The following is a 27,159-nucleotide window of genomic DNA, read 5'->3' as shown; positions in this document are numbered from 1 at the left end:
GGAGAAGGTGTTTAGTACATGGAAAAAAAAGACACTCAAGCTCAAAGGACAGTGTGAACTAGTGAAATACTACCTAGAAGGTGGCAGAAAGATGACAAGGATACAAAGTGGGGCCTATAGTAGGGAGATCTGGCCCTACAGAGTGGAGCAGGAAGAAATGAGCAGAGATGCAGGCACACAGAGTAGTACAGGGCTTTAAAGTGAGGAGAACAGTTTTTCTGAGATGTTTGATTAACTAAGGCTTGGAAGTATTCAACTCTCCCACATGCTGCTGTTTCCTTACCTTTCTCCTCCTTCCTCCCCCCCCCCCCCCACTCAATTGGCTATCAAAGCCTTCTTTAACAAACAAAGCTAACCACATTCTAATCTAAACCACTCTAGTTTGTGTAGAAAACTACTGTGTTTGGGGATCATTACTACAGCTGTACTATTTATTTTTTAAGTCTGGGTTCTAGAGTTTTATAAGGGTCTGTTGGATGGAGAGAGGGAGAAGTTATGTGGCTGAAATTTCTTTGGTCTCTCCAAAACAAACAACCAACCACAAAACCCTCATACTAATTGTATTTGTTTATCCTATTTACAGAGAGCCCTGAATCATGCGTCTTCAGGTGTTTCGTTTGGTTTCTCAGTATTTAATTTAATGAATGCAATCATGGGAAGTGGAATACTTGGTTTATCCTATGCCATGGCCAACACAGGGATCATTGGATTTAGGTAAGTTTTTAGTTTCACATACATATCCATTTTAAAATGACCTTTGCATGTTCTTCTTTTTTAAAAAAAAAAGTTATTACAGTATTTAAAGTGGGGAGCAAGATCTGAGCTGAGGTTTTTTGTATGGAAAAATATTACAGTGTACAAGGGCTGGGTGGCTTATATTTATGTCATTAAGGCTATGGACCCTTTCACTTCTAGGTTATTATTTCAAATCTGGCCTTGGAGGTAGTGACCTGAAGTCTCATTAAATTACTATTAAATTGGTGGCAATTTGGTACTCAACCCAATTGCTAATGGATAGATGTTTATATCACAAAATCATTATCCCATTTAGCTTTAAAATTGGGCTGTCCAGGATAGGGCTGATGCACTTCTGCTGAGCAGTGTGGGGAAGCTTGTATTTCTGCTCTTCATGCTGTACCTGTTCTGTGAATAAATAGAGGACTAACTACCATTGTCAGTCTGACTCCTTCTGTAAGGACTAAGTTCACTTTAATATATATACAAACACACATGCGGTAGAGTTGCAGTTCCTGGTGGTTATGTTCCACTTGTGGTTATGAAATGGTTCATGTGCAGTGCTTTTGTCCTAAATAAAATCTGTGATGACTTATAGTCTAGCACATAAAAATGTGAAGTGTGGTGGAACATAGCAAACAGCAGATAAGTCAGTGACTATTTGAACTTTGGTCAGCAGATGTGAGCCATAAAATGTGGAAGTCCTGTCTCGTGATAACTTCTTACTGGTTTATTATTGCACAAGATTTAAAAAGAGAACATGTATTTTACTTTAAGAAATGCCTTAAACGTCAATATTTTATATTTTAGTATCTTGCTGCTGATTGTTGCCAGCCTTGCTTCTTACTCTGTATTTCTGCTGCTTAGTATGTGCATTCAGACTGGTAAGTGAAGAGAATATATAGAACAGTAGTCTATAGTTTGTCTCATCTACATCTCAAAGATGTGACCCTGTAAAATTATTTGAATTAATGTTATATAAATATGATACTGTATATCTCACTATTGCTGTAATATTTTGATAATTAAGATATGTCATTATTTTGTTATAAAACTCATCCATAAGTGTGATTTTTGAAACATTGTCATACTTCTGAAACTTTGTGAATAAATTTGTTTTTTTTTTGGTGGTAGGTGGTATGCACTAAATGATTTTTGAGCTCCCAGAAATTCTGTAAAGATGCACGAAAAAAGGCAAATATCTGATATAGCTTTGTAAGGACTGTTTTAACAGCTTCTGGATTCAAGCATTTTGTTCATTTACATATATACTCCAAGACCCTGCTGCTGCTGCTTTCTTTGAAGTCATAAGAGCAGCAGCAAGCCCTAAATTAGTATCATTGTGGACACTCATTCACTTTAATGGATACCTTATCAGGCTTGGTAATCTTATTTGACTGTTCTCCATCCCCTTCCTCTTTGCATACCTCTTCTATCTTAAGGATCATCTGACGCTGCTTGATTCTGGTGTGTCTTCTGATTCTAGACCCTTAGTATTAACTTATCATAGTTCAGGAGTGTTTGCTTTGGAGTCTTAACTCTCTACAATATCTAATCAGCTGCCACCTAATGATTTAACTCATGCCTTTTTTAAAACTGTTATTGAAACCTTAAGATTCCAGTTCCATAAATTCTTCTACATGGAGGTTTTCTGGTATAACCTGGTCTCTGTCCCCTCATCCACCTTGTCATTACTGCCCTATCTGTCATCTTCACTTTAAGGATGGTTTTCATGGTAAGAGAAACCTTCTTTTCTTTCCTTATTGCCTTCGTTTCCCATAGCTAGCTTTGGTCACTCAGCTGACTGTTTCCTGATTCTGCTGTTCCTGTCTTCATCGGTTGAGTGATCTCCTTTTCACACACTTTATATATAATATTAAAAAAAATCAGTGGAGGTTAGGGATACTTTAATGAAAGAGAGCAATAGCTGCTTGGTGCTTTTGGAATAGTTTATGGCTACCTCTTTCTCTCCGGCCAGTTAAGGTTCCAAGTTTAGAAAGGAATCATTACCTGATAGTGCAAAGGTTTGAAAATTCTTTGTCTACTGTAGGTTTTTATATGGTCCCCATTACCACAATCTTTTAAAGTACAGTATTTCTCATAGGAGGTATCCATGCAGTGGATAAGGCACTGGACTGGAAGTCAGGAGACACAGATTCTGTTCCCAGTTATGTGATAGATATGCTTTCTGACTTTGGGCAAGATATTTAATCTGTTTTCCCATCTGTAAAATGAGGGTAAAAAACATTACAGAGTATCAAAACCATGGATGAAAAGCACTGTATCATATCCATCCTAAATTGTGGCGGTATTATGTTGATTTTATTTATTATCTTCATGGACAACCCAGTGCAAAGGAAATTACTGGGGCAGGCAAAGGGGGAAAATGGAGGAAAAGCTATTTTACAGTAAAGGAACTTTCCACTTGGTGAACTTTGAGGCTTTAAACCATCTTTATATTCTAGGTCCCTAAGTCATTATTCATAGGTAATATTGCTCTTCTGGGAAGCTTTTTTTTTTTTTTTTTACATATACAAGTATAAGGAGGCAATGTCAGTAAAGTGATTGTATGAATTATTTCACATGCTGTAGAAGAACACCTTTCCAATTAATAATTACTACCAATTAACTCATTGCCAGGCTAAACTAGGACCAGAAATATGCCTCAGTACTTCATTGAATAAAAAATGTATTAAAATTCCTGGATGTAAACTTATAGGCTTTCATTGATTTCGAGATGGTTGCAGTCAGGTTACATTTAATATAGTTTTGGTCAGTGGTTCCTGTAAAAACAATGAGATAATTCCAGGTTACAGAACATTGCTGGTCTTTTAGTGGAAACCTGTTAAGGCTGAAAGGCCACAAGCTTGACCTACTATGTCTCTATCTCAGTGAAATATATACTGTTCTTTATACGTGGGGTACTCTTCAAAACAGATCATTACATATTCTTTAAAAAAATGCAGGAGACCAGCATTTGTGAACAAACGTACAATAATGAGCTAATGTGTGACTGGGGTTGGGAAGGAAGGAATTGCAGTGGTTAATTCTAGAGAATGAGTTGGGGATATACTTTTATGGTAAGAAAAGTACCTTGACAACGTTTATAAATTGTCCATTGTGGTGAAAAATGAGTGTAAAAAGAAATGGTATGCAGCTGTCTTCAGAGGAAGCTTCTATATGAATTCTATTGTAAAGGGAGATAGATCTCCAATAAGACATCATGACCAAAATGTTTGTGCTTAATAGAAGTGTTTCTAATTTTTTAATGAGACAAATACTCTGGATTTGTAACAGTGACCGAATCTAATTACTAGTAGCAATCAAATGGCTTAGCAGATAAACATTGCTGTTTACTCCCAAGTTGTGTGTTGAGGGTTGTTCAGTCTTCAATTATAGCAGGATTGAGCTAATAGCTGGATTGATTTTTGCAGGAGTAGAGGGTTAAGGTTACTGTGAGCTGCTGCTGCTACATTTTTATATGTGAAGTGTGCAGCCATCAGTGTTAGTGGTATTGTAATTGTCAATTTCACCTCAGTGGATACAACTGGATTTCCCTTTTGTTGCAGTATGTTTCAGAAATCATATATTTTTGCTGAACTACCTTGTCTTTAAACTGGTAGAGTTTATTTTGCTTTTTAAATCAAATTGTTGTACTTTTGAAAAATTGAGAATAAATGCCAAACTATTCACAGGACTTAATTTCTAGCATAAATGCAGAGTTATTCCAGGTTTACACTGGCGTAACAGAGCAGACTCTGGCCCATTTTGTTTTTGCACAACATATTGATGATGGTACTAGAGAGGAATGTCATACACTGAGCTTGCAAAAGGCCTACAAGATGATTAAGTGATTATTTATCTGTGCTACAGTAATTATTACTGTGTGTATAACTTTACAGAAAAATAACAGTGTCTCTGTCTTGAGTTTAGTCTGAGGCCCCAATCCTGCAACTTGATTGACGCAGGCTGATGCTTTCTCCCGTGTGATATTCCATTGACTTCAACGGGACTCAGCTTGGGGGTCTGTCCTGGCAGGTCAGCTTGCAGGGTTGGGGCCAAAATAAATTGTGACATGGGGAGAGATGGTAAAGCACACTGTAAGGGGCTAAGTGAGAGGAAAGCGTATAAGAGTTATAAAAATAAAATCATGTGTTTAAGACTGATTTGCCCTCTAAAATATTTACAGCAGTTTGAATCTCAGCCATGCCCTGCATTAATATAGACTAGAAGAAAGGCATTTTTGAGAATAATTTGCGTCTTTTTTGATACTTCTTGATTTTCTAGTAACAAAATGTGTATCGACCAACATTTTGAGATTAATTCTTCTATTCAGAATGATCCCTTAAGTTACCAGCATATATATATTGGAAATATTGAATTACTTTAATATGGTTGCTTAGGTCAAGTGATTACTTTTGAAGGTGGGCCTCAGTTCAGGTTACACTGTATGTAAGGATCTATAGTGATTGTTCTTAGGGCCTGACCCTGCAAAGTATAGTGTACCTTCAGCTCTCTCTTAAATTAGTTGGAGTTGGGCAGAATTGAGCGGTGAGGTTGACATTTCTTGAAAGATTTATCCACTATAATACAAAGCTGCCCCGGTTATTCTTTATGAAAATGAAATAAAATAATTAGTTCAATGAATATTGTTCAGAATTGTTTAGTCCATGGTATAATTTACAAGAATCCTTAAAGAGAAGGTGATGTGGTATCCATTTATTTGTAATCATGTTTAACGTAAAACTACTATAATATAAATTTCTACTGAGCATACTGATCATTATGTACATGGAGCAATGTATGTTGAAGAAAGTGTTTATATCCAAAAGCTATATTATAAATGAGCATCATAAAATACTGCTTTAGTTTTGTCAGTGTAAAAATAAATAAATAAATTAACCACACCCAACTATTCATAACTAAGTGTATATGAAGTTGGAAATACTTTTGTTTTTCTTTTAACAGCTGTCACTTCTTATGAAGATCTTGGTCTCTTTGCATTTGGATCACCTGGGAAGGTAACTTCTGTTTACAGTACCCATGTCTCTTTTATTCTGTACTATAGTTCTGAGAAATATTTTGTTGACTATAATTACATCATTCTTGTTTAAGAAATAGCTATGTAGTATAATTAGCAAAACCCTAAGATTGTACAAATCCTATGATTTTGGTAAATAAATTTCTACTAATCCCCAGTTTTCAATTCTAGACTGTGTAGGCCAAAAGTTTAGTTAGCCCTAAAGTATGTAGCTTTAATTTATGGTGGCATATTCTGTTTAAACACAAAGATCTCTTGAAGGAAAATGTTGTTACTTTCCAGTCCATAGATAGTATTTACTACAGTACGTTAGCTTTTGCTACCACCTACTCATCCCAATACTCTATTTCCAATGTTTTTATCTGACATTCAAATTCTGCACAATATTACCACATAATCTGTTTACAGATGCCTCTGAATGAGTCACCATGGTGCTTCAACTCTGAGTGCTTAGGGGATGTCTACACAGCAAACCCCTTTGCAGCAGTGAGTCTCAGACCCCAGGTCAGCTGACTCAGGCTTGCCAGCCCTGCTCTGCAGGACTAAAAATAGTAGTGATATTCAGGCTTGGGTTAGAGCCCGGGTTCCAAGACCCTTACTGGGTTTCAGAGCCTGAGCCCAAACACCTATACTTAGGGCCCTACCAAATTCATGGTCCATTTTGATCAATTTCATGGCCAGAGGGTTTTTAAATTGGTCAGTTTCATGTTTTCGGCTGTTTACATCTGAAATATCATGGTGTTGTAACCATGGGGGTCTCAACCCAAAAGGTACTCAGAAGTGGGTCTGATTCCCCTCCTCCTCCCCATCCCGAGCTGCCATGCAAGGGAAGGACAAATCTTGTCCCTCCCCAGCCCAGCAGGGAATAACAGCTAGGAGCCCCCTAGCTGGAGCGCTTCCAGGAGCAGGAGGATATCGGACCCACCTCCACAAGCCTCCTCCAGCTGCAGAAACCTCTGATGCTAGACAGGGAGCTTCCTGCAGCAGGGGAAGGTGGATCTGATCTCTTTTCCCCGCCCTCCAGACCTCCAAAACTGCCATGGAAGGGAAGGACAAGTCCTGTCCACCCCAGCCCAGTAAGGACTTGCAGCTAGGAGAGCAGCTGGGTGATATCGGACAACCCACTTCCACAAGCCTCCTCCAGCTGCAGGAACCTCTGGGGCTGGAGCTTCCTGCAGCAGGGGAGGCAATCGGAGGTGGGTCTGATCTCCCCCTGAGAGTGAGAGCAGCTGTGCAGGGGAAGGACAAGTCCTTTCCCTTCCAATCCTGACTGGGACTTGCACCTAGGAGCCCCCTGGCTGGGGTGTTCCCAGTAGCAAGGGGGAAATCAGATTTCACAGGGAAGGACTTATTTCATGGTCTGTGACACATTTTTCACAGCCATAAATTTGGTAGGGCCTTATCTATACTATTATTTTTAGCTCCTCAGCATGAGCTCCAGTAAGTTGACCCAGGCTCTGAGACTCTCTGTGGTGGGTCTTTGTTTGCTGTGAAGATGTACCTTAGATACTACATGAAAGGTGAATACTGTAAGTAAATCAGACAAAGTTTAAGGAGTGTTATTAATTTAGTGATCACTTCAGATGAACAATTCTTATTCTCAGACATCCTTATAAAGGCTTTTTTGGGTTAAGAATAAATTGATGTGGCTTCCAGGTTGATTAATAGATGGTCTGCTGCATGCTTTTTTTCTTAACCAGATTTGTCCAGTATTAGATGTAGCATGTGCAGGTGTAACAGTGTTCACTCGCTGTTGGGACACCACCAACTAGATATTAGCTCCTTTCAGGTCTGAGGCCCCCCATCTCACAGTTGCTCCTACCACATCTCCCCCTCACTCTCCTGGATTCGTGGTGCTCCCTCTTTGTGACTCAGTCCTCCAGCCAGGTCACTGTAGGTCTCCCCTTCCAGGATATCAGCATCCCACTGGATCCACTGTCCACATGCTGTTCCAGGCGGTCTTCCAGTTCAAGGCCAGGTCTTGTGCAACTTTCCCAGCTGCTGACAGGGAAACCTGGGTCCACCAGGTTCAGGCCCAGGGACCATATGTCTAGCAGCTACAGTCTTCTTGCTCCCAGGCCCTGTCGCTGGTTCTCTGGGCTCTTTCCTACATCCCTTTTTTAGTCCCCTGGCGTCCCCAGTCCAACTACTTCCTCCCTTTGACTTGTCAAGACTCTGTAGCCTTAAAGAAACCTCCCTTCCCTCGGGGAGTGATTGCCAACTACTTCCTCTGGAGCAGCTCCCTTCTGTTCTCCACTTCATCCCTTTAGACAGGCCCAACCTGTTCCTTCCCAGTGGAACTACTTCTTCCATTAGGCTTTATTGAGCTCTGGCTCTCCTCTAGATTCAGCATATAAGGTTAATTGACCTACTTTAACCCACTCTGCCTTGTGTGGGGTGAACACCCTGTCACAGTGGGGAAAACACTGGTAGTGGATCTCCTTTTTGAGACGGAAGTATATTAAACATTACACATTCTCCATTATTATTCTGATCTGTGTTTCAGGTTCTGTGTGAACTGCCAAAACAAAGTGTTAAAAGGTTGCCTTTTTAAACAACTTCCTGAGGACAAAAAAAGCACAAGGCAGAAGTCTCTTTTCTGCTTCACTGGCCAGATTCTGATCTCAGATGCATTGGGTGTAACTGAGATTGGAATCTGGCCCATTAGGCATGCACAACTTCCAGTAGCATTAATTAGTAAATAATGACTCTAGTCTAGGTGACCTTCAGTATTTATTGACTAAAACTAAGATTAGATCAGGTTACCTCAACCAGTAATAAATCTTGATATTTAACAAAATATTAAATCCATTGTAAATGTGTTAACCACAAGTAATCAGAACCAAAAATGTTTCTACTGTTGAAAAGCTGGTAATTTTAGCTCTCTGGTAGTGTTAGACATTTCTTTCCAGCCTTAGCAAATGACAAGGTCTCATACTTCTTAAAAACATGTCAAACTTATCTTGCTTTTTTTCTCAACTTCAATTCTGGCATGATTTTAATAGCTGCTATTTTGTAACACATCACAACTAGAAATTAATTCTGTAAACTACCTGAAAGATTGAAATCTGAGCGTTGAAATGGTATGTAGAAGTTGATCCAGGTTTTCAGCCACCTCTTTTTCTTCTCTTTATTCCTCCTTCTTAGCTTTTTCCATTGCGCCCAACACCGTAATAGTCTAACGCTGATTATTTACTTACTAACTTTGTGCCCACAAAATAAGTACCCACTACCTTGGTCCATGGTTATACGTTGGAATTGAACTAGAAAGACAGCAAGATAGTAATCACAGAAACATAATTTGTTAACCTGATTTTATAGGGCTGATTTATTATAGGCTTGCCAATGATCTGCCCAGAAGATACTTAGGTTCTTGTTCCAAAATCAGACTACAGAATTAGAGAATGTAGAGAGTTCGGTACTTTGTCTGGACTCTTGAGGTGTGCAGCAAGGACATTCACACTGAGGACAAAGTCAAAATTTTAAGATCTGTATTAAAATAAACGAGAGAGTAATCAAAGCTACAAACCACAGAGCCACAAAAAAAGAGTAGTTTTAGAGTGGTAACCGTGTTAGTCAGTATCAGCAAAAATAACAAGGAGTCCTTGTTGCACCTTAGAGACTAACCAATTTATTTGGGCATAAGTGTTCGTGGGTTAGAACCCACTTCATCAGATGCATGGAGTGAACAGGAGCAGGTATAAATACATGAAAGGATGGGGGTTGCTTTACCAAGTGTGAGGTCAGTCTAACAAGATAAATCAATTAACAGCAGGATACCAAGGGAGGAAAAATAACTTCTGAAGTGGTAAGAGAGTGGCCCATTACAGACAGTTGACAAGAAGATGTGAGTAACAGTAGGGAGAAATTAGTACTGGGGAAATTAAGTTTAGTATTTGTAATGACCCAACCACTCCCAGTCTCTATTCAGGTCTAATCTGATGGTATACAGTTTGCAAATTAATTCCAGTTCTGCAGCTTCACAATGGAGTCTGTTTTGAAGGGTTTTTTTGTTGAAGAATTGCTACTTTTAGGTTTGTTACTGAGTGATCAGAGAGTTTGAAGTGTTCTCCTACTGGTTTTTGAATGTTATGATTCCTGATGTCAGATTTGTGTCCATTTATTCTTTTGCGTAGAGACTGTCCGGTTTGGCCAATGTACATGGCAGAGGGGCATTGCTGGCACAGGATGGCATATATCACATTGGTAGATGTGCAGGTGAACAAGCCCCGATGGTGTGGCTGATGTGGTTAGGTCCTATGATGTTGTCCCTTGAATAGATATGTGAACAGAGTTGGCACCGGGGTTTGTAGCAGGGTACAGTTCTATAGTTCCTGGTGGTAAGATCCCTTTTACAAAAGCTATTTAAACTAGCATACTCACACCCTGCATGGGGGATCTGGTTGTGAGACACAAAAGGCCACCCTGGTCTCTAGCATATCCATTGAGTTTGATGGTCCAGGTTCCTCAATCCCAAAATAGTAGAGATCAGGTTCGAGTGTTGAGTAGCTAAGCTATATTGCAGAAGCTGAGCTGATAGCTTAACAAAAGAGAACTTAAAGAAAGATAACCAAGAGAAGGATTCTTCAACATGGGGGTTTGTCCTCTTATAGGGTCCTGGCACTATCTTGAATATTCATATTCGTGCCCAACCTTCCATGCCCAAATCTTATTTCCTCATCCAGATAAATCTTAGGGTGCACTTACTCTATAGACTAGCACATTCGTACCTATGAATAACATATTCATACATATTAATATCGATTATCTCATTCTCAAAACCATTACCTTTGCTCTGAACTGTTTCTTCCATGCTCCTGCGGTGCACCTTGTGGTTACTGATATGTCCCAGAATTTTGGTAAACACCTTCAGTTCTCCATTCAGTTCCCCAAAGTCAGAAGGGTAACTGGTAGGCAATTTATCTATGCCAAAGGTTACAAACACTTATGCAACTTGCTCTAACTAATCATACAGGATACAGGCCTGTAGGTTCCTTGCATTACAGCCAAATATAATGAAATAATATCCACTGCAATATAAACCAAAATAATATACTCAATCAAATTAATAAAGGCAAACAGATTATATAACACAGCAAGCTGGCAGGCTAGCCCCATTGACTACAAATATTAAGGTCTTCTCTCATGACTGTAAAGGCTAGATATACTTTGGATCAGTTCAGTGCTTTCTGGACTGGTAAACTTCTTTCCCAGCACTGGTCCTACAAATGATCAGAAATTTAAATTTAAAAAATCCCTGATCTAAGAGCTGTAGCTCACGAAAGCTTATGCTCAAATAAATTTGTTAGTCACTAAGGTGCTCCTTTTATTTTTGCTGATCTAAGAGTAAATTTTTAATATTCTAAAGAGAAAATGAGGTTTAAGGTTCAGAATAAAATATTCATAGCCTCTGATGAGGCTGACACACAGAAAAGATTTGCATGTACTATGTGATTGTCTCTTCAGAGGCGAATGACAGATGCAGCAAAGTTCTAAGAAAATTATTAGAATATACTCAAATGCCCTCTGAATGATACAAAAATGAGCGGTCTACAGAGCAGACTTCATTTATAACTACTTTTGTTCTGTCATCTCAAAATGAAAATACAGTATTCTGGTGAAGATTTTTTGCTGTTGTATTACATTTGTTTCCACATGTGTTAAACTAAACAGAAGACAGTACTAATTATCAGTTCTACGTTTGGTTTAAGATAATCAATATGCAATTTGACTGTTAGACTGAAGTTTTGATTTAAGTTTTCCTTACCCTTTCTAAAGAAATCAATTTTTTTATAGGTTATTGTGGGAAGTACGATAATTATTCAGAATATTGGAGGTAAGAAATTTCATAGTGGAGTATGTGTGCTTTGGGGTGTTTATAAACACAAAAGGCTATATTTCGGTAAAATTATACTTGTGAGAGAGGCTGACAAAAAGGAAATTTACGGGTTTATGAGATCTTGTTATGCCCAAGTGCTACAGTAGGTACACTTTGTCACATCACATGCTCTTTACCTTGCAATTCCTACCCATGACGTGATGAATGCAAACATAAAAGTTGGCCTTTGAATTTAATTGTTTTAGTGGCTTCTATTTACTGAACCATAGAATGCTGTGTATGCTAGCTTAATGGTAGTTTTTCTCTATTTTTGGTTAATTTGATATTTTGTGTTGATTATACATTATCCTTCGTAATGTGGTCTGTTTTTCACACTAATCAGTTTTTTGTCATCTGCTGCGTAGTCTAGCTATTTTTATTTCAAGACAGTTATTTTATTAGGAAATGTACTAAGATGAGCAAAAAAGAACTACCGGTATATAATCAATTAAATAGTTATAAACATGTAAATCCCAATTAGCAACCAGCATATGAATAAAGTAGGAGTACTTACAGAAATATTAAGAGTAGAGTCCAAAAGAAGGTAGGTTTAAAAGGTAGAGTTAGAAGAGAGTGACTGACCGCTGTGGAATGCTCAGGTTTAAACTGATTCTTTCTCCTGTATGAAAGCAGGAAATGTGCTGAAAACAAAATAAAAAGATTAAGAAAGAGGATGCAGACAGTCATTTATAATGACTCAGAGAAACAGTGTTCCAGTGTCTGTCTGTAAAGAACAAGCAGTCATTATCAGAGTACCTGGACTTATTGCAAAATGGACGTAGAAGTAGACCAAGTAACTGCTTTTATGATTGGCCTGCCTTTACTAAAATTGCTAGTAATGGAAACTACTTAATTTAAATGACTATAAAAATCCTGGAATTAATATCAGACAGGAGCAAACACATTAATTCCAAGGTCTAAAGATTATTTATTCATGCAGGTTTTAGCGGATGTTATGTAGCTATGAACAGATTTTTAAATTTCCTTTCCCATTTGACTGGACCACTAAATAAATGCTTTTAGACAAAGAGGGGATACATAGTGAAGGTTCGGGTGACTCTGGGATCTAGTACAAGGCTATTCGGTCAAAGGAAATTTGAGTCTTATTTCATCCCCATAACAGTTCATAACCTTCTCTGTGTGTCATTTTTAATAAAACTCAGTTTAGTCATGCTAGAGGCCCAAGCTGTTGCATGTTGGATATTATCAAACTGCTTATTCCATCTTCTGCAATGGAATTCTCTGCCAGGGATCTTGACCTGTTCTGCCAAGAATTTCATTTCTGTTTAACAGGTTAATTCAAGGAGCAGCTTTCACAATTGGAAAGCGTTCTTTCAGGTATTTAAAAATGCCTGTCACTTTCCAAATCCTCTGTCTTTTGGTTCTCAGGATTTAAGTGCAAAGATCTTTTGTATAGGAGAGTGGTACACGTATTTCCTGCCCTCATACATTTAAGTTCTTTGCAAAGATTAACCCATTTCACAGATAGGGATAGGCGATTTTTCCCTAACTGAATCAATGTAGTGTTGCTAGATCAAAAGCACCCCCCCCCTTTGCATAAAGAGGCACTCTGTCTTGTCTAACTGGAGGTGGGGATGGGGAATGCAGCCTCCATGGCACTTCCTCCATCTCCTGGTATCCTGTGGGAGCTTTGTTTTCACTCTCAATGAATCCTCCCTCCCCAGCAGCTGCTATTTCTACTGTCTCAAAGAGACTCAGCCAATAGCAGCATGGTCCTTTGGAAGCATGCTGCCAGGGGAAAGGTGGGAGCTAGTGAAGCCGTGTGGTGGTCAGGAACCACCCTTACAATTGGCTCTCCTAGTATTTAACAGATTTCCAGGATTAGGAGGCCTCTCCCAATCAAAACTCCATGTTCTTGACCCTTGAAGAGACAATTAAGGTACAGGAAGTTTTCTTGCCTTTTTGGTCCCCTTCCATGGGTTTCTCAGTGAGAGAGGTCAGGCCTTTGAGTTTAGTTTGTCCTGAAGGGATGCCTCTAGTCTTATCAGTATAGACTTCTTTATGTTCAGCGCTTTCTTTGATGTTCCATCCCCCCGCCCTGTTTCTTTTGCATCCAGCAAAGCCATGACCCTTCAGTAGTCTTTCACGCTGTATCAGTGTCTTAAATTTCAGAGTACGACTAGAAATAAAATGTTCTCAGTTTACCTTTTCCATCATCAGAGCTGGGAATATTGTATCATTTGGAATCTCATTACAAAGAAGATTATTGGCACTTTCAGAATGTAGGCTAAGCATTATTTTTTAGTGTGGTCTCATTATTTCTAAAAGTAACCAGAATATATGGAAGTGACTTACACTCAATTGGAGTGGAAACGTTATTTAACGTTTAAAGGGATGCCTTTAGTGTTCTGGGTTAGTTTGTTTTTTTTTTTTTTTTCATAAACTTTAAAAAGCCTTTTTCTTATGGTTATATTTTTTTAAAAAAACCCAAAACAAAAAACATCTTGCAGAATTGAAAGTAAACTTCTTATTTTTAATAACTTTATTGCACATACCCACTGGTTTGTTTGTTTATATGGGGATGCTGACTTTACTACTGTGCAAAGAAGCATTGACAAAAGAAGAACTTGCTTGGTTTTTACAAACAGCTATAAGAAGAGGAATAGTAACTCAAATTTGGATCAATCAGCCTTAAAAATTTTTTCCTTAATAGTCATTTTAAAAGTTAAAGTTGAGACATAAGCAATCAGAAGCTAGGGAATTCAAAGTTAGGGATAGGGCTTGGGATTTGTCACTCTAAAGTATTTAAACATGATTTTTCTTTTTTCCACATTTATAAGTCTAATTGAATAATCGTCTTTAAAAACTTTACTCCTACTAGTAATAGTTACTCACTCAAATAGTCCCACTGACTTCAGTGGGACTATTCACATAAGTGCTACTTAGCATGAGAAGGGGTTGGAGAATTAGGCTGTAGATAGGAAGTTGCATGATGCCAGATCATCATGTTGTCCTATCCATGTCCTGTACTGTCTCACTTCCCACCTCCTCCTGAGATCCATGCATGGAATGATCCTCTAGGTCAGGGGCGGGCAAACCTTTTGGCCTGAGGACCACATCGGGTTTCCAAAATTGTATGGAGGGCCGGTTAGGGGAGGCTGTGCCTCCCTCAACAGCCAGGCGTGGCCTGGCACAGCCCCTGACCCCTATCCTACCCCTCCTGCTTCTTGCCCCCTGACTGCCCCCCTGGGACTCCTGCTCCATCCACCACGCCCTGCTCCCTGACCACCCCCGGACCTCCCTCACCTGACTGCCCCCCACCGCCCCATCCAACCCCTCCTCTCATTCCTGACTGCCCCACCCCAGGACCCCTGCCCCATCCAACTACCCCTTCTCCCTATCCCCTGACTGCCCCCCACTGCCCCCTCCAACCCCTCCCCTCCTCTCCTTCCTGACTGCCCTTCTGGAACCCCTGCCCCCATTCAACCCCCCTATTCCCTGCTCTCTGACCGCCCCGACCCCTATCCACACCCCCGCCCCCTAACCACCACCCCGAACTCCCCTGTCCTCTATCCAACCCCCCGCCCCCTTACTGCGCTGCCTGGAGCACCGGTGGCTGGCAGTGCTACAGCCGTGCCTCTGCGCAGCACAGAGCACCGGGTCAGGCCGGGCTCTGCAGCTGCGCTGCCCCAGGAGCTCGCAGCCCCCCTGCCCAGAGCACGGCACTGGCAGCCCAGTGAGCTGAGGCTGCATGGGAGGGGGAACAGCGGGGGAGGGGCTGGGGACTAGTCTCCCGGACCAGGAGCTCAGGGGCCAGGCCTGAGGGTCCCACGGGCCGGATGTGGCCCGTGGGCTGTAGTTTGCCCACCTCTGCTCTAGGTGTACGTTTCAGGCCTGCCATGCTGAAAGGGGGGAGGAGGTCTGTTGTCTATTCCATCTACACACATCCCAGCTGAAGGGCTCTCCATGCAGTTCTGAGTCTGCATGTGTGAGAGGAGGGGGGAAAAAGCATTTTGTCCTAAGGAAGATTCTTGGTTACCACAGCACCAGGCTGTATTCACTTATTTACGTAAGAAGGTGGATTGATTTAAATCACTGATCTTGATTTAAATCAGCAAGCAGGAAATCTTGATTTACATAATTGATTTTAATCTTGTTCTGCATTTATACTTTTTAGTTTTTTTGAAAAAGATGGTTCATTCTCATTGGTTAGTATGTGTCACAGGGTGACACTGGCCTTTTAAGAGGAGCAGGGACAGTACCTGTGCTGCCTCAGCTCACTTCAGTGGGGCTTAAAAGAGGTTATCTGAGCTCTAGAGAAGAGAGAGCGCCAATGAATGAAGGTAACCTTAGAACACAGACATGAGTCAGTTGGGAGAGGGGCGGATGAGAGCTGCCAGAGCTAGGAGACTGACTGTGGTTCCTGGGAGAAGGCTGAAGGCAAGGAGAGCAGCAAGAGGGGTTTCTCCTCGAGCCAGGGCTGAAGGCAACAGGTGCCTGCTGTTTCCAAGCTGGAGCTAAGACTGATGTCTCAGCACTGAAAGGCTGAACCTTAGAGAACAGTGAGAGGGCCAGAGGGAGTTAAGAGATGCTCCTCTGGCAAGAATGATTTCCCAACATGTGGATGATTCCCCTGGGAAGAGCAGGTTTGCACTCCAGTTGGAAGGTCTGGGGTGGCTGTTCTGGCAGAGGGACCGAAGAGGACTGGCAAAGAGGCCATGGTTGAAGGTGCCAGTGTGTGGTATATGTGGCATTGAGGGCCAAAGATGTGTTGGGTGTTTGCACTTGGGTGATAAATGGAATATGTGTTGGGACTTTACCAGAACATAGTTCAAAACAGTTCATGATAATAAACCATGTTGATGGATTAGAGGATGAGACTGTATGGAGTCCTTCAGTTACCCAAGAGGGGATACTGAGGCAGGGTGCCACAGAGCTACTCCTGGCCATGAGGGGACAGTCAGGAGGTGAGTAGCCCTGCTACGGTATGATTTGGTCCTTTTTTTGCTAACCATACTAATACCCATTATTTAAGCAATTATATATTTATTCCAATTCTTGATTTTTACTACTTTTATTATATTGAGATGCATTTCTTATTCTCTAAATGATTAATATTTTTACTTACGATTTGTGTCAAGCTGCATTTGGATGGAAATTGAAATTCAATTAAAAATCTGCAAAATCATCATTTTAAAAATGTTTTTGTTAGTTAAATACAATTACATTAAATGTGCTGGCCACATATGGAAAAAAGTTAATCAAACTATGTTTTACATATAAAAATGATTTATTAAACAAAGGAAGTATTATCTGTAGTTAATGAAGTCAACTGATTGTTTCTAGTCACCATGACCTTCAAGATTTTAGAACTGTCAGATCTCCTCCTATCACACCTTGTTTTTAGTCTTAGATTGGAAGAGGAAAATAAACATTCCTGCTTTTTCAGCTCCCAACAGGTTTCTCAAACTTTGAATGAACTAGTTGTTGAACTGAACTAGTGGGATGTGGAATAAACTGAAAAGAAGAAAATATTCTCTCTGCACCTGCAGAAGAGGCTACTACTGTCAAAAGCTGATTTAGCCCTTCAACAAACTCTGGTTCCAGTGCTTATTCAGTGACTGTTCAAAGAGAGTCAGTGGTATGACTTTCTTTGAAACTTCAGGAGCAAAGATGTACTGTTTGAATGTTTTTTATTTAATTCAAATGATTTTAATAGAGTATAGTAAGGTTGTCATTTTAAATGGGTTTAATTTTTAAAAGAAAAATTTATTTTAATTTAAAATCAGATTTGACATTTTAAAACATCAATTTTTTAATTTAAAAAACCCCATCAATGTTTATCTATTCTGTTACATAATCCTCTCCAGAAGTAACTGAATCTAGAGGGAGCCCCTGCTATTGAAGCTCCAATGGAGTTGTGTGTCTGTGTAGCAGTGAGCGGGGTGCAGTGGGCCAGAGCCAGGGTTCTGCATCCTGTGGGTTCCCCTAGATCCTGAAGGATCTGCCAGGTTTTGGGCTGCTACTCCATGGAAGGGGGCAGGACAATGAGAAGGAATTCTTCCCCAAGGAAAAGCTCTCAAAGATTTCCCATTTAAAAAATACCCTCCGATTAATTGTCCTCTCCAGCAATAAAGTGTGTGTGTCAGTAGGGATATAACAGCATATATAATGAATGAAGTTGGAGAGTGAAGTATTTTAGCAAGATTTGTGGAAAATGGAGAGACACATCATAAAGTATTGCGCAACAGCATTTCACAATCTGTTGCCAACACTAACAAATCTTCAGCATTGAGGTCTAAAGCGGGAATTATGTGGGCGGAGTTTTACAGCATATTTCTCCAGGCTAAAGACTGGCACTAGCAGAAGATCATTGCTTTAGGGAGGTATGACTGATCACATGGAACCTGGAAGTTTTGATAGATAGAAACAAATTGGAAATTTTGAGAACATTAATTTAATGATACTATATGCAGGAGCAGCTGGAATTAAATACTGCAGTTGAACACAGATGATTTCCGCAGGGATCTTTTGCAACAACAGTCTGAGGTGTACAGTGGAACTCTTTTGTTAAAGATCAGTTTGCCTGCTTTTTGTTTGTTGTGTCCAAATGATCAGTATTTGCAGCTCCATGGAATTGAGTTTCCCAAATCAAATGTATGTGAAAGCAGAATTTCATTTTACAAGGATTTAGTAAATTCTAGTGCTGAAGAAGATTAGTTAGTTTATAATGGTTTCCAGTTGTGCCTTCTACAAGTTAAATTATTTACCTGCAGTCAACTGGCTCTCAAAAGGTGCAAAATTATTTCCTCTTTGAAAACATCAAAAACTGTTTCCAGTCAGATTCTAAACTAAAAGCAAAAACAAATTGATGAACGCCAAAGGGTATCGGGAAAGGAAACTGAAGCAATGGTGGTGGTTTTGCATCCTGCAAGCCTAGCTCTATCTTGAGCTATGCTGTTTGCTTGCATACTATGCATTTTAAACAGACGTTCTACAGATAACCGCAGACATTTTATTCTCTTGTGAGTTACATTTTACAGTCTGTTAATATGATCAACAAAATGAACAACACATGAAGGCAGTCGACTAAACTGTAGCAAATTTCAGTAAATGATGTTGAATACATTACTGAATATGTATTTCTTATTTTTTGTTTAGGAGATTTTTTGCGATTAAAATAGTCAATATTTGGCAGACTTTTCTTAAGTATAAAAAGAGCTAAATCTAGGAAAGGGTCTGCATAAGAGACTTTTTGGGGGGTTTTGTAGAGGTGTGGGTAATGTGCTTTTCCAACAATGCTCTCTCAATGCCATCTGCTGGCCAGTCAGAGCATAGCACTAACATGAAGTTGTGATGTTGGGTTTTTGTTTGTATTTTTTAAGTGCTGCTAATTAGCAGTCTTAAGCTGGTTATGCTGAAGAGAGGGCCTTTTTTAGATTTTACTTGGAATTACATTTATTACAGTTAAGACAGTGGGAGAATTGGAGGGAGCCTAAATTAGGGAAGAAGGAATTTATAACTTGCATAAGCTTGGTTAAACATACTTATAGCTCCAGTGATGAATTTGTACACAGTACAATTTACATAACTTATATATAAAACTACAGCATTATCTTGCTTCTGCCAAAGCTCAAGTGGCATATTTTACACCATGAAATTAAAATACTCGAACTTCAGTTGTTTTCTATGATCAAGATAGTCATATTTTTCTGCTTTGCAACTTACCTTTTATTCTGCTCAGAGTTCATTTGTCATTTAATTAAAAATGTATTGTAAATAGAATTTTGTCTTGTTTAAAAAGTACTAATCTGGAGGAATTTAAATATGGCAAATATAGTGAGAAAATCAGGGATTGCATCCTTGTCTCTCCCATCAGAGTACATATTCAACCAACCTATTTGAATAAATTAACAGCCCCATAGAGTGGAAGGGCAGACCTAGTGCATCTCTTTGCTAAAGACTGGATTGGTTAATCCTTTAAGAAGTTACTGACCTTCCCCCAAATACAGAAAATCAAATCTTGTTTTTAAGCAAACTGGAATGCATGCTGCCGTTTGTGTTTGACCTGAAAGCTAATTAGCCTTATTTTTTTTAAACTGAGGATTTCCAGTGTAGAGCTTCTTTAAATAAGGGCAGGTTTATCAATTGCCATACTAAATTAACAATTGATGGCCAGTAAGAACAATTATGCTGTATTTTCATAATGTAGTGAATGTAATTGGGGGATTTTTGACACAGTGAAAAAATTAAGACTTTTAAGAAAATAATTCTTATATTTATTTGCAGATTTAATACATTTAGAGCTTTCTACGTGAGACATTTTTCCTGTTAGATTGGTCTATTTGTAGTTAAACCACCATAGTTACACCAGTATAACTCCCATATGTGGATGCTCTTATTCCAGAATCAGAGTGGCTGTTTTCAGCTTTATTTAAATCCCTTCCAAAGTGACATAAACTAAACTGGAAAAAGACTCTCATGCCAGAATAAAATAGTCCACACAGGAAGTTCTGTTGGTATAATTTATAGCAGATTATATTCATCCTGCCTTCTACCAGTATACCTTTCCCATTCAGACAAGTACTAAATCTGTGGTGGTGTTGTGTTTTGTTTTGTTTTTTTAGTACTGTTTTAAACTAAATACATGCAGCTCCAGTGATTTTTGTAGATTTCTGCTAAAGGAAATATATTCTTTTCATAAATATTGAGTGGGAGAGCCTTCAAGACTTTGTTTTGATTGTGTAATATTTTTATACATACCTAATGCATGGGATGGATGCCTTAGAGTGGTTCTCAAACTTTTGTATTGATGACTGCTTTCACACAGCAAGCCCCTGAGTGTGACCACCCTCCACCCAACCCCCAATTAAAAACAGAATTTTTTACATTAAACACTGTTATAAATGTTGGAGGCAAAGCGGGGCTTGGGGTGGAAGCTGACAGGTCGTGACCCCCATGTAATACCCTCGCAACCCCTGAGGGGTCACAACCCCCATTTTGAGAACCCCTGCCTTAGAAACTGACATAAACAGAAGAGCTGCAAAGAGTTCTGTGGCATCTTGTAGACTAACAGACGTATTGGAGCATGAGCTTTTGATCCAACGAAGTGGGTATTCACCCACAAAAGCTCGTGCTCCAATACGTCTGTTAGTCTACAAGGTACCACAGGACTCTTTGCCGCTTTTACAGCTCCAGACTAACACTGCTACCCCTCTGAAGATAAACAGAAGCCTCATGCAGTATGAGGGGCAAAGTAGCTCATGGATTTTTGGTAGCATTCACACTTTGTTTCTTCTGCTCCTCTTCTCTTCGCAGTTTGGTTATAGTATTATTTTGATTTTCAGATGGGTAGATGGAGATACTCATGGGAGCGGGTGAACTGCCAGCTGGGGGAGGCCAGCCCCGCTGCCCTCTCTGGCCCCCGAGCACAGGGCGGCCCCAGCCACCCCAAGTCTTGGCCGCCCAATCCCCAGCAGCACTGAAGAGGAGCAGCCTGCCACCTGGGGGAAGGGCGAGCAGGAGGTGGCTTTGGGGAAGAGCTAGGCTGGGCCACACGGGGTTGTTTGGGGAGGCACAGCTTTCCCCAGCATATTGGATGTGCCACCCATGGAGATACGGTAATGTTCCTCTCCCTCAGCCCCACTCCAAATCCCCATGAAACAGAATTGCCTACTAAAAATTCAGCATTCCACTCTCCAGTTTCACTTGCATTCACAACTCTCATCTCCTGACATCTCACTATTTAGATGGACACTTTCTCTTGCATCCATTGGGTCAGAACAGACTATTGCTAAGAAGGTCATTTTATCTACAGAGGGAAATGTAAAAGTTCAAATATCTGTTGTCTCATTAGTTTCTATGAAAGATCCAATTTTATCTGAGCAGTCCAGCTCAGTTTCTCAGTGATAGGGTGGTTGTTTTTTTGTTTTTTAGCCTAGTGTAACTTTTAACTAGGTTTACCCCCGCCCTTATTTTAGTTTTTAACCTTTCTTCTCAGTGTTTTGAAATGAACAGGACTTTATTGGTCAGATTCTCTCTAGCAAGGGAATACAATTGTTACTTTTCTTTCCATCTTCTGTGCTGCCTGGAATCTGTGAGGAGACACCTTATTGATCTGGTATTTGCCCAGTTCCACAAGACAAGACTGCTCTGCTGTCTTACTGTCCCCCATCTCTCTCTTCACAGTTCTCTTGTCTCTTCTGTCCAAGAGATCAGTGTCTGGACAGAGGGGTTTTTACAAAGTCTGTTTCCCTTCCTCACCTCACTCCTCTCCTGTGTATAAAGTTTATAAAGTGCTTTGGGATTTTTTGCATGAGGCATTATAAAGATGCAAGGTATTAATAATAACGTAACAAACTGAACTAGTTGAGAACAAGTAGCCAGAGGGAATAAGGTTCATTCTTTCCAACCATGAGATTTTTTTTTAAAGGGTATATCACCAACCCAAGTATTAGGAAGGAACAATCATGTCAACAGTTCCCTTTGGATATGAATATACATCCTCCCAAGTCACTACTTTAGACTTTGGCAGCAAATCCCTTGTTTGTGGATAGGATGATGAAAAGAAACTGAAGTTAGTATTATGGGAACCAAAAAGCAAAGCCATTTAGGTGGCTTAAGGTTGGACTACCTGAGAGGATTGGTGGTGCGTTTATTGGACTTTTCCCAATTTTTCTCTTTTCTTCCCGCCCCCGCCCATGGTTTTTCAAATCTGGGCTCATATGGTGAGTGCCAAACAGTATAAATGCACAGTATAGAAATGCTGACTAATGCATTTATTACATATGTGTTTCTAGTTAGTATTAACCTGTTGTGATGCCCTCAGCTACATAATGAAGAACTCTTGGTGTAAAGTAGCTTAACGTTATACATTATAAATCCTATCCTGCAAACTAGCCAGCCAACATCAGCATTTCACAATGTGCTAATAAGTTCTGTATATCAATAAGTGTGATCACTTGTTGCTCTTAGGACAGTGGTGAATCTATTGGCTGATAACTTTAAGGTGTTGAGAATTGTTGTTTTTCTCCCTGATGGAATGTTGAATTACAAAATTTCCATAAGTCGAGTTGTTGTTGGTATAAAGTTCAACTCTGGTTAATTCTTCTTGATCAGCCAGTTCCTAGTAGTAACTATGTACAAAAAGTTAAATTAAAGGATCATTAAAGTTGCTAAATCAAGCAATAGGAAATGCCCAAATTAAGGTTGCCTCTGCAACTGTATTTCAGCCTCTTTGTGCATCGGCATTATGTTAAAGTCTCTAGTTACGTCGCCACGTACCATTTATTCCATAGGACCTCGGCATCATTCAGTGCACAAGATGGACAGCGAATGAAGCAGAGGGTATGCAAGAAGAGAACAGACATTCTTTTATATTTAAGGCACTAGACTGGGACTAAGGAGAGTTGAATTCTCTCCTTGGCTCTGCCACGCATTTCCTACATGATACTGGCCAAGACTGTCCTAATATATATATACGTAAGAGGGCTGAACTCAGATTGCACAGGCAGCCTTACTTCTGGCACTTACTAATTTTTTGAGTGCTTGACTTTGCAACCTTAATGTTCTTTTAATGTAACTGTTTGTATGTGATAGATAATTCTTTAGACCCCTTAAGTGTCTGTTTTAATACTCAACCAAATGACACAAAATGTTAATTCCTTACTATTGGTGCAGATCAGAGATTATGACGTATTCTTTTGCAATTGCCGTAGAACAGCTCAGCTTCATGACCAACTCATCTGCTCCCCTTATGAGAGATGACCTTATACACTAAGTCCTCTCCAGTGTAGGTAGCATTTAAGTTTTACAGTATAACTTGAAGTTTTTATGTCTGCATCTGCCATTTTTGAAATCTCACAAAACCATTCCTTTGTAGCCAAAGATACCTGTTTTGATTCTATCCTTCTCTCCTACTTCTATTAGTAGACACTGGACAAAACTAGTGGACACTGTAGTTATTTTTTTCTTACTAGAAAATAATTGTTGTTAGACTTTTTTTTTTTTTAACTGCTACATCCCATCTCAGTGGAAAGCTTTCCCTCTTTAGTTTCAACAAACTGATTTCTTTAATTAACCTTTTTGTAGTTTTTTTCCAAAGGATCCGTGATTAGTTTCTTTATTTTTTTCAGTATTGTTTAAGATATTAAAGCAGGGTGTATTAAATCAAAGTGATTTAAATGACTAATGTTAATCCCAATTTAAATCAAGTTTTCCTTTTTGCTGACTTTAATCATCAGTTTTAATTATGTTTTGGATTTGTACTTTTTATTTTCCTAAAGAAAGGTTGATTCTGACTAGTTGGTAACCGTTAAATATGTTGATTTGCAACTAAATAGAGCCTCTACACTAAATTTGGTGTGCATTTTTGCTGATCAGGATACACTATACATATTTATTTAAGCAATTATATAGCTTCATTTATATTTATTCAAATTCTTAACTTTTACAGTTTTGTTATGGTAAATGATGCATTTCTTATTTACTAGATTAATTTTTTATTTGTGATTTGTGTGAAGCACTGTTTGAACTCAAAATTAAATGTACAAAACCAGCATTTGATTTTTTATTATATATGACTCCCTTAAAAGTAGTGAACACACACATTTTTCTTATCAAAGTTTATCAAAACATGTTTTGCATTTAAAACTGATTTAATGAAGTATCATCTGTAGTTAGTGAATCAAATTAATTGTTTCTGGTCACTCTATCTGTCAAGATTTTAGAACTATTAGATCTCAACCTCTTACACCTAATTATTATTCATAGGTTGGAAGAGGAAAACAAGCTTTCCTGCTTTTTTCAGTTCCCAGTTGATTTCATAACTTTGAATGAACTAGTCATTGAACCTAACTAGTTGAATAAATTGAAATGAAGAAGCTACTGCTGTCAAAAGCTGGTTTAGCATTTCAGTAAACTCGGGTTCCAGATGCCTAGCCAGTGATTTCCAGCAGTTCAGTGGTTTGACTTTCTTTAAAGCTTGGCAGAATACATGTACTGTGTAATATTATTTTTGGTATTTAATTTACGTGATTTTAATAGATTTTAATACATGTAGGCCTTAACATTTAGGTTTTCAATTTCAAATTTAAAGTGTGTTCATTTAAAAAAAAAAAACACCTGTATTTAATTTAAATAAAAATATTTGATCGATCGATTAATTTAAAACTTTGGGGTTTTCTCAACCTACCAAAGTGCTATTCTTCCTGTGAAATATGTAACTGTATTTGTTGATATGAAAAAGAAGCTGGAGTTATCCTCTTAAACAATGAAAAGAGCATGGTATCCTGTGCAGTGCTGTTTACTTATGAGTTGCCAAAAGAGAGATTCGTATCTTACGTAAGCTTCAGGGTATAAATATACTCAGTACATTCAGCATTGATTTTCTTCATATCCTAGAGAAAAGAAAAAAGGAAAAGAACATAAATTGGACAAGAAAACTGAAGTAGCTTGTTAAATTATTTATTAGTATATGTATTAGTATATGTACAGAAAGTAAGAAAGATGCATACAAATGTTTAACACGTGCAAGTTTCTTGTTGCACGATTTAGCTCCCTTCTTGGGAGTGAAATTCAATGAAATAGGACTCCAATTTGAAAAACAAACAGTAAGCACACAACAAAGGATAAGCAATTAAATGGTTAGCCAGAGGCTGATAGAAATGTATGGGAAGAGTGACATCATGTGTTAGCAGGAAATCTAAACTTGACATTAATCTGAAGCTTTCTGCAATTTAAGTTGCAATAGAAATTATGATTTTAAAAAAATCTTTCTGAAGGAGATAAATGTCTGAAACTTCAGACCTGTGTACATAGAATGAATTGTATAGTACAAGTAAGAGAGAGACTGATGGCACTGTTAATGATGAATTGTAATTTAAAGAAAGTTACTGTTTCTCGACTTCAGTAGTTTTTAAAATCTGCCTTTTGGGGGGATAATGTATGAATGTATCTATACGTTAGCATCAGAAAATTCAGTTCTTTGTCTTCTTCCTATTGTAATACTGATATTTTTAAAATTTATACATATTCTTATATAGCACATACCATCTAATTTCCATAGTAAAAGAATCAAATTGGTGACACCACGTACAATTTCTCACCAGGCCTTATCAACAGCTGTGTGTCAACAGGGAAAAACAGTTCTAGATTGGAAAAATCTGAGTTTTTTAAGACAAAGAAGTGAATATTTCCTTATTTAGTGACCTAGCAACTGTTTTTAATTTAACCTTGCTGTAGGTACATGTCACTTTGTATTAATACATTTCACTTTCTTTACAGAGACCACATTCCTTCTCTTCAGAATTTACCATTAACTGTTTCAGTGCTGCAGCTTCTGTGATTACTAACTTTTAAAGATTGTAACAGTCTATTTAATTTTTTTATTGTGTCTAATCTTAAAATCAGCTTTCAGAAATGTGCTGTATTTGGTTTCAACTTAAGTTGATTAAAAAAAACCCAAATAACTGAGTTTACTGGACTAAAACTTTAATCTTATTAAATACAAAAAATGTTTTTCAGATTTTAAAAATATTTAAAGCTTTTTCAGGAAATTTCTAAAATCATTCAGTTCTGAAGGGTGGAGGGGTTACCTTCATGGTAGTTTTAGGTGTGTCTTAAAGCTACTGTAAAACTGAACAAATCACTGAGTAATTTTCTGTTGGTCTTGGAATTATATGTAAACCTTTACAGACAGTGAAGACACAGTAACATGAGAATTAGCCTCTTCTAGAGGCTAATGGGTTGTAGATGAGGTAATATATTCATGAGTAATAGTGAAGAAAGTTTTAAGAGTTCTTGTTTACCCCCATGGTCTTTTTACAGAGAGTAACGATTAACTGTATGTTTATCTATATCATTGCCCTCATCTAAACGGAATCGTAAATGCTTAATTGTGTATCATAGTTCCTATGCTGCTGACAATTAATGGAGATTCTTCTTTGACTCTAAAGTGTCCTGTGCTTTTTAAGCAGGAGGAACAGAGTTCTGTCTCTGTTGTTCCCATGACATTCCTAGTGGCCATGGTATGCAGGACAGGGACAACTTTTGAAGTCCTAGTTGACTACATTGTTGTAATTCATTACCAGAAATATTAGTAATTTTGTATTGTAAAAATATATCAATCCTGTAGTTACCTAAATTGTTGCAATGTGTATTAGATATTAGTGTACTGACTGATTTTTAAAAAAAAATCAAAGCACATCATTTAAAATATTTTCTAAATATAAATAATTCTCATGATTTGTTCTCATAATTTAGTACCCCACAGATATTTTTTAACTTATAAAAGAAGGGGGAAGAGACCATGCTGCAGCCAGGCTACCGCTAGTAGATCAAGTTTAAGGAAGAAAGCTTAGCAAGAAGTTCCTTTTTTTCCAACTTGTATGGGTTTTTGTCCAAATTGTTTCAAACTACCTTTCTGTAGTATCCTAGAAAATGTTCCTTATTTCAAGATTCTCATGTGGTAGTAATCTCTTTGCTGCTTTAGTTAATGGGTGTAATGCATGTGGATTTGTAGATATTTCTAATGGAAGTATATGAA

At 38.6% G+C, this 27,159-nt stretch overlaps 1 protein-coding gene across 9 annotated transcripts in view; it reads left to right on the top strand.

Annotated features, from left to right (window-relative positions):
- SLC38A6 (solute carrier family 38 member 6) overlaps positions 1-27,159 on the top strand; it is a 53,602-nt gene that overhangs the window by 1,820 nt on the left and 24,623 nt on the right. For all 9 annotated transcript variants that reach the window (XR_007357078.2, XM_048852794.2, XM_048852792.2 and 6 more), the window contains exons 2-5: positions 584-714; positions 1,546-1,619; positions 5,704-5,756; positions 11,573-11,612. Coding sequence is in view for 8 of the 9 variants with exons in the window: in XM_048852794.2 (XP_048708751.1) it covers positions 584-714; positions 1,546-1,619; positions 5,704-5,756; positions 11,573-11,612 (298 nt within the window). In the remaining variant the exon portion in view is untranslated. The remainder of the gene's footprint in view (positions 1-583; positions 715-1,545; positions 1,620-5,703; positions 5,757-11,572; positions 11,613-27,159) is intronic.

Source organism: Caretta caretta, chromosome 6, assembly GCF_965140235.1.
Source record: "Caretta caretta isolate rCarCar2 chromosome 6, rCarCar1.hap1, whole genome shotgun sequence".
NCBI lineage: Eukaryota > Metazoa > Chordata > Testudines > Cheloniidae > Caretta > Caretta caretta.
This window is presented reverse-complemented; position numbering and strand designations above follow the sequence as displayed.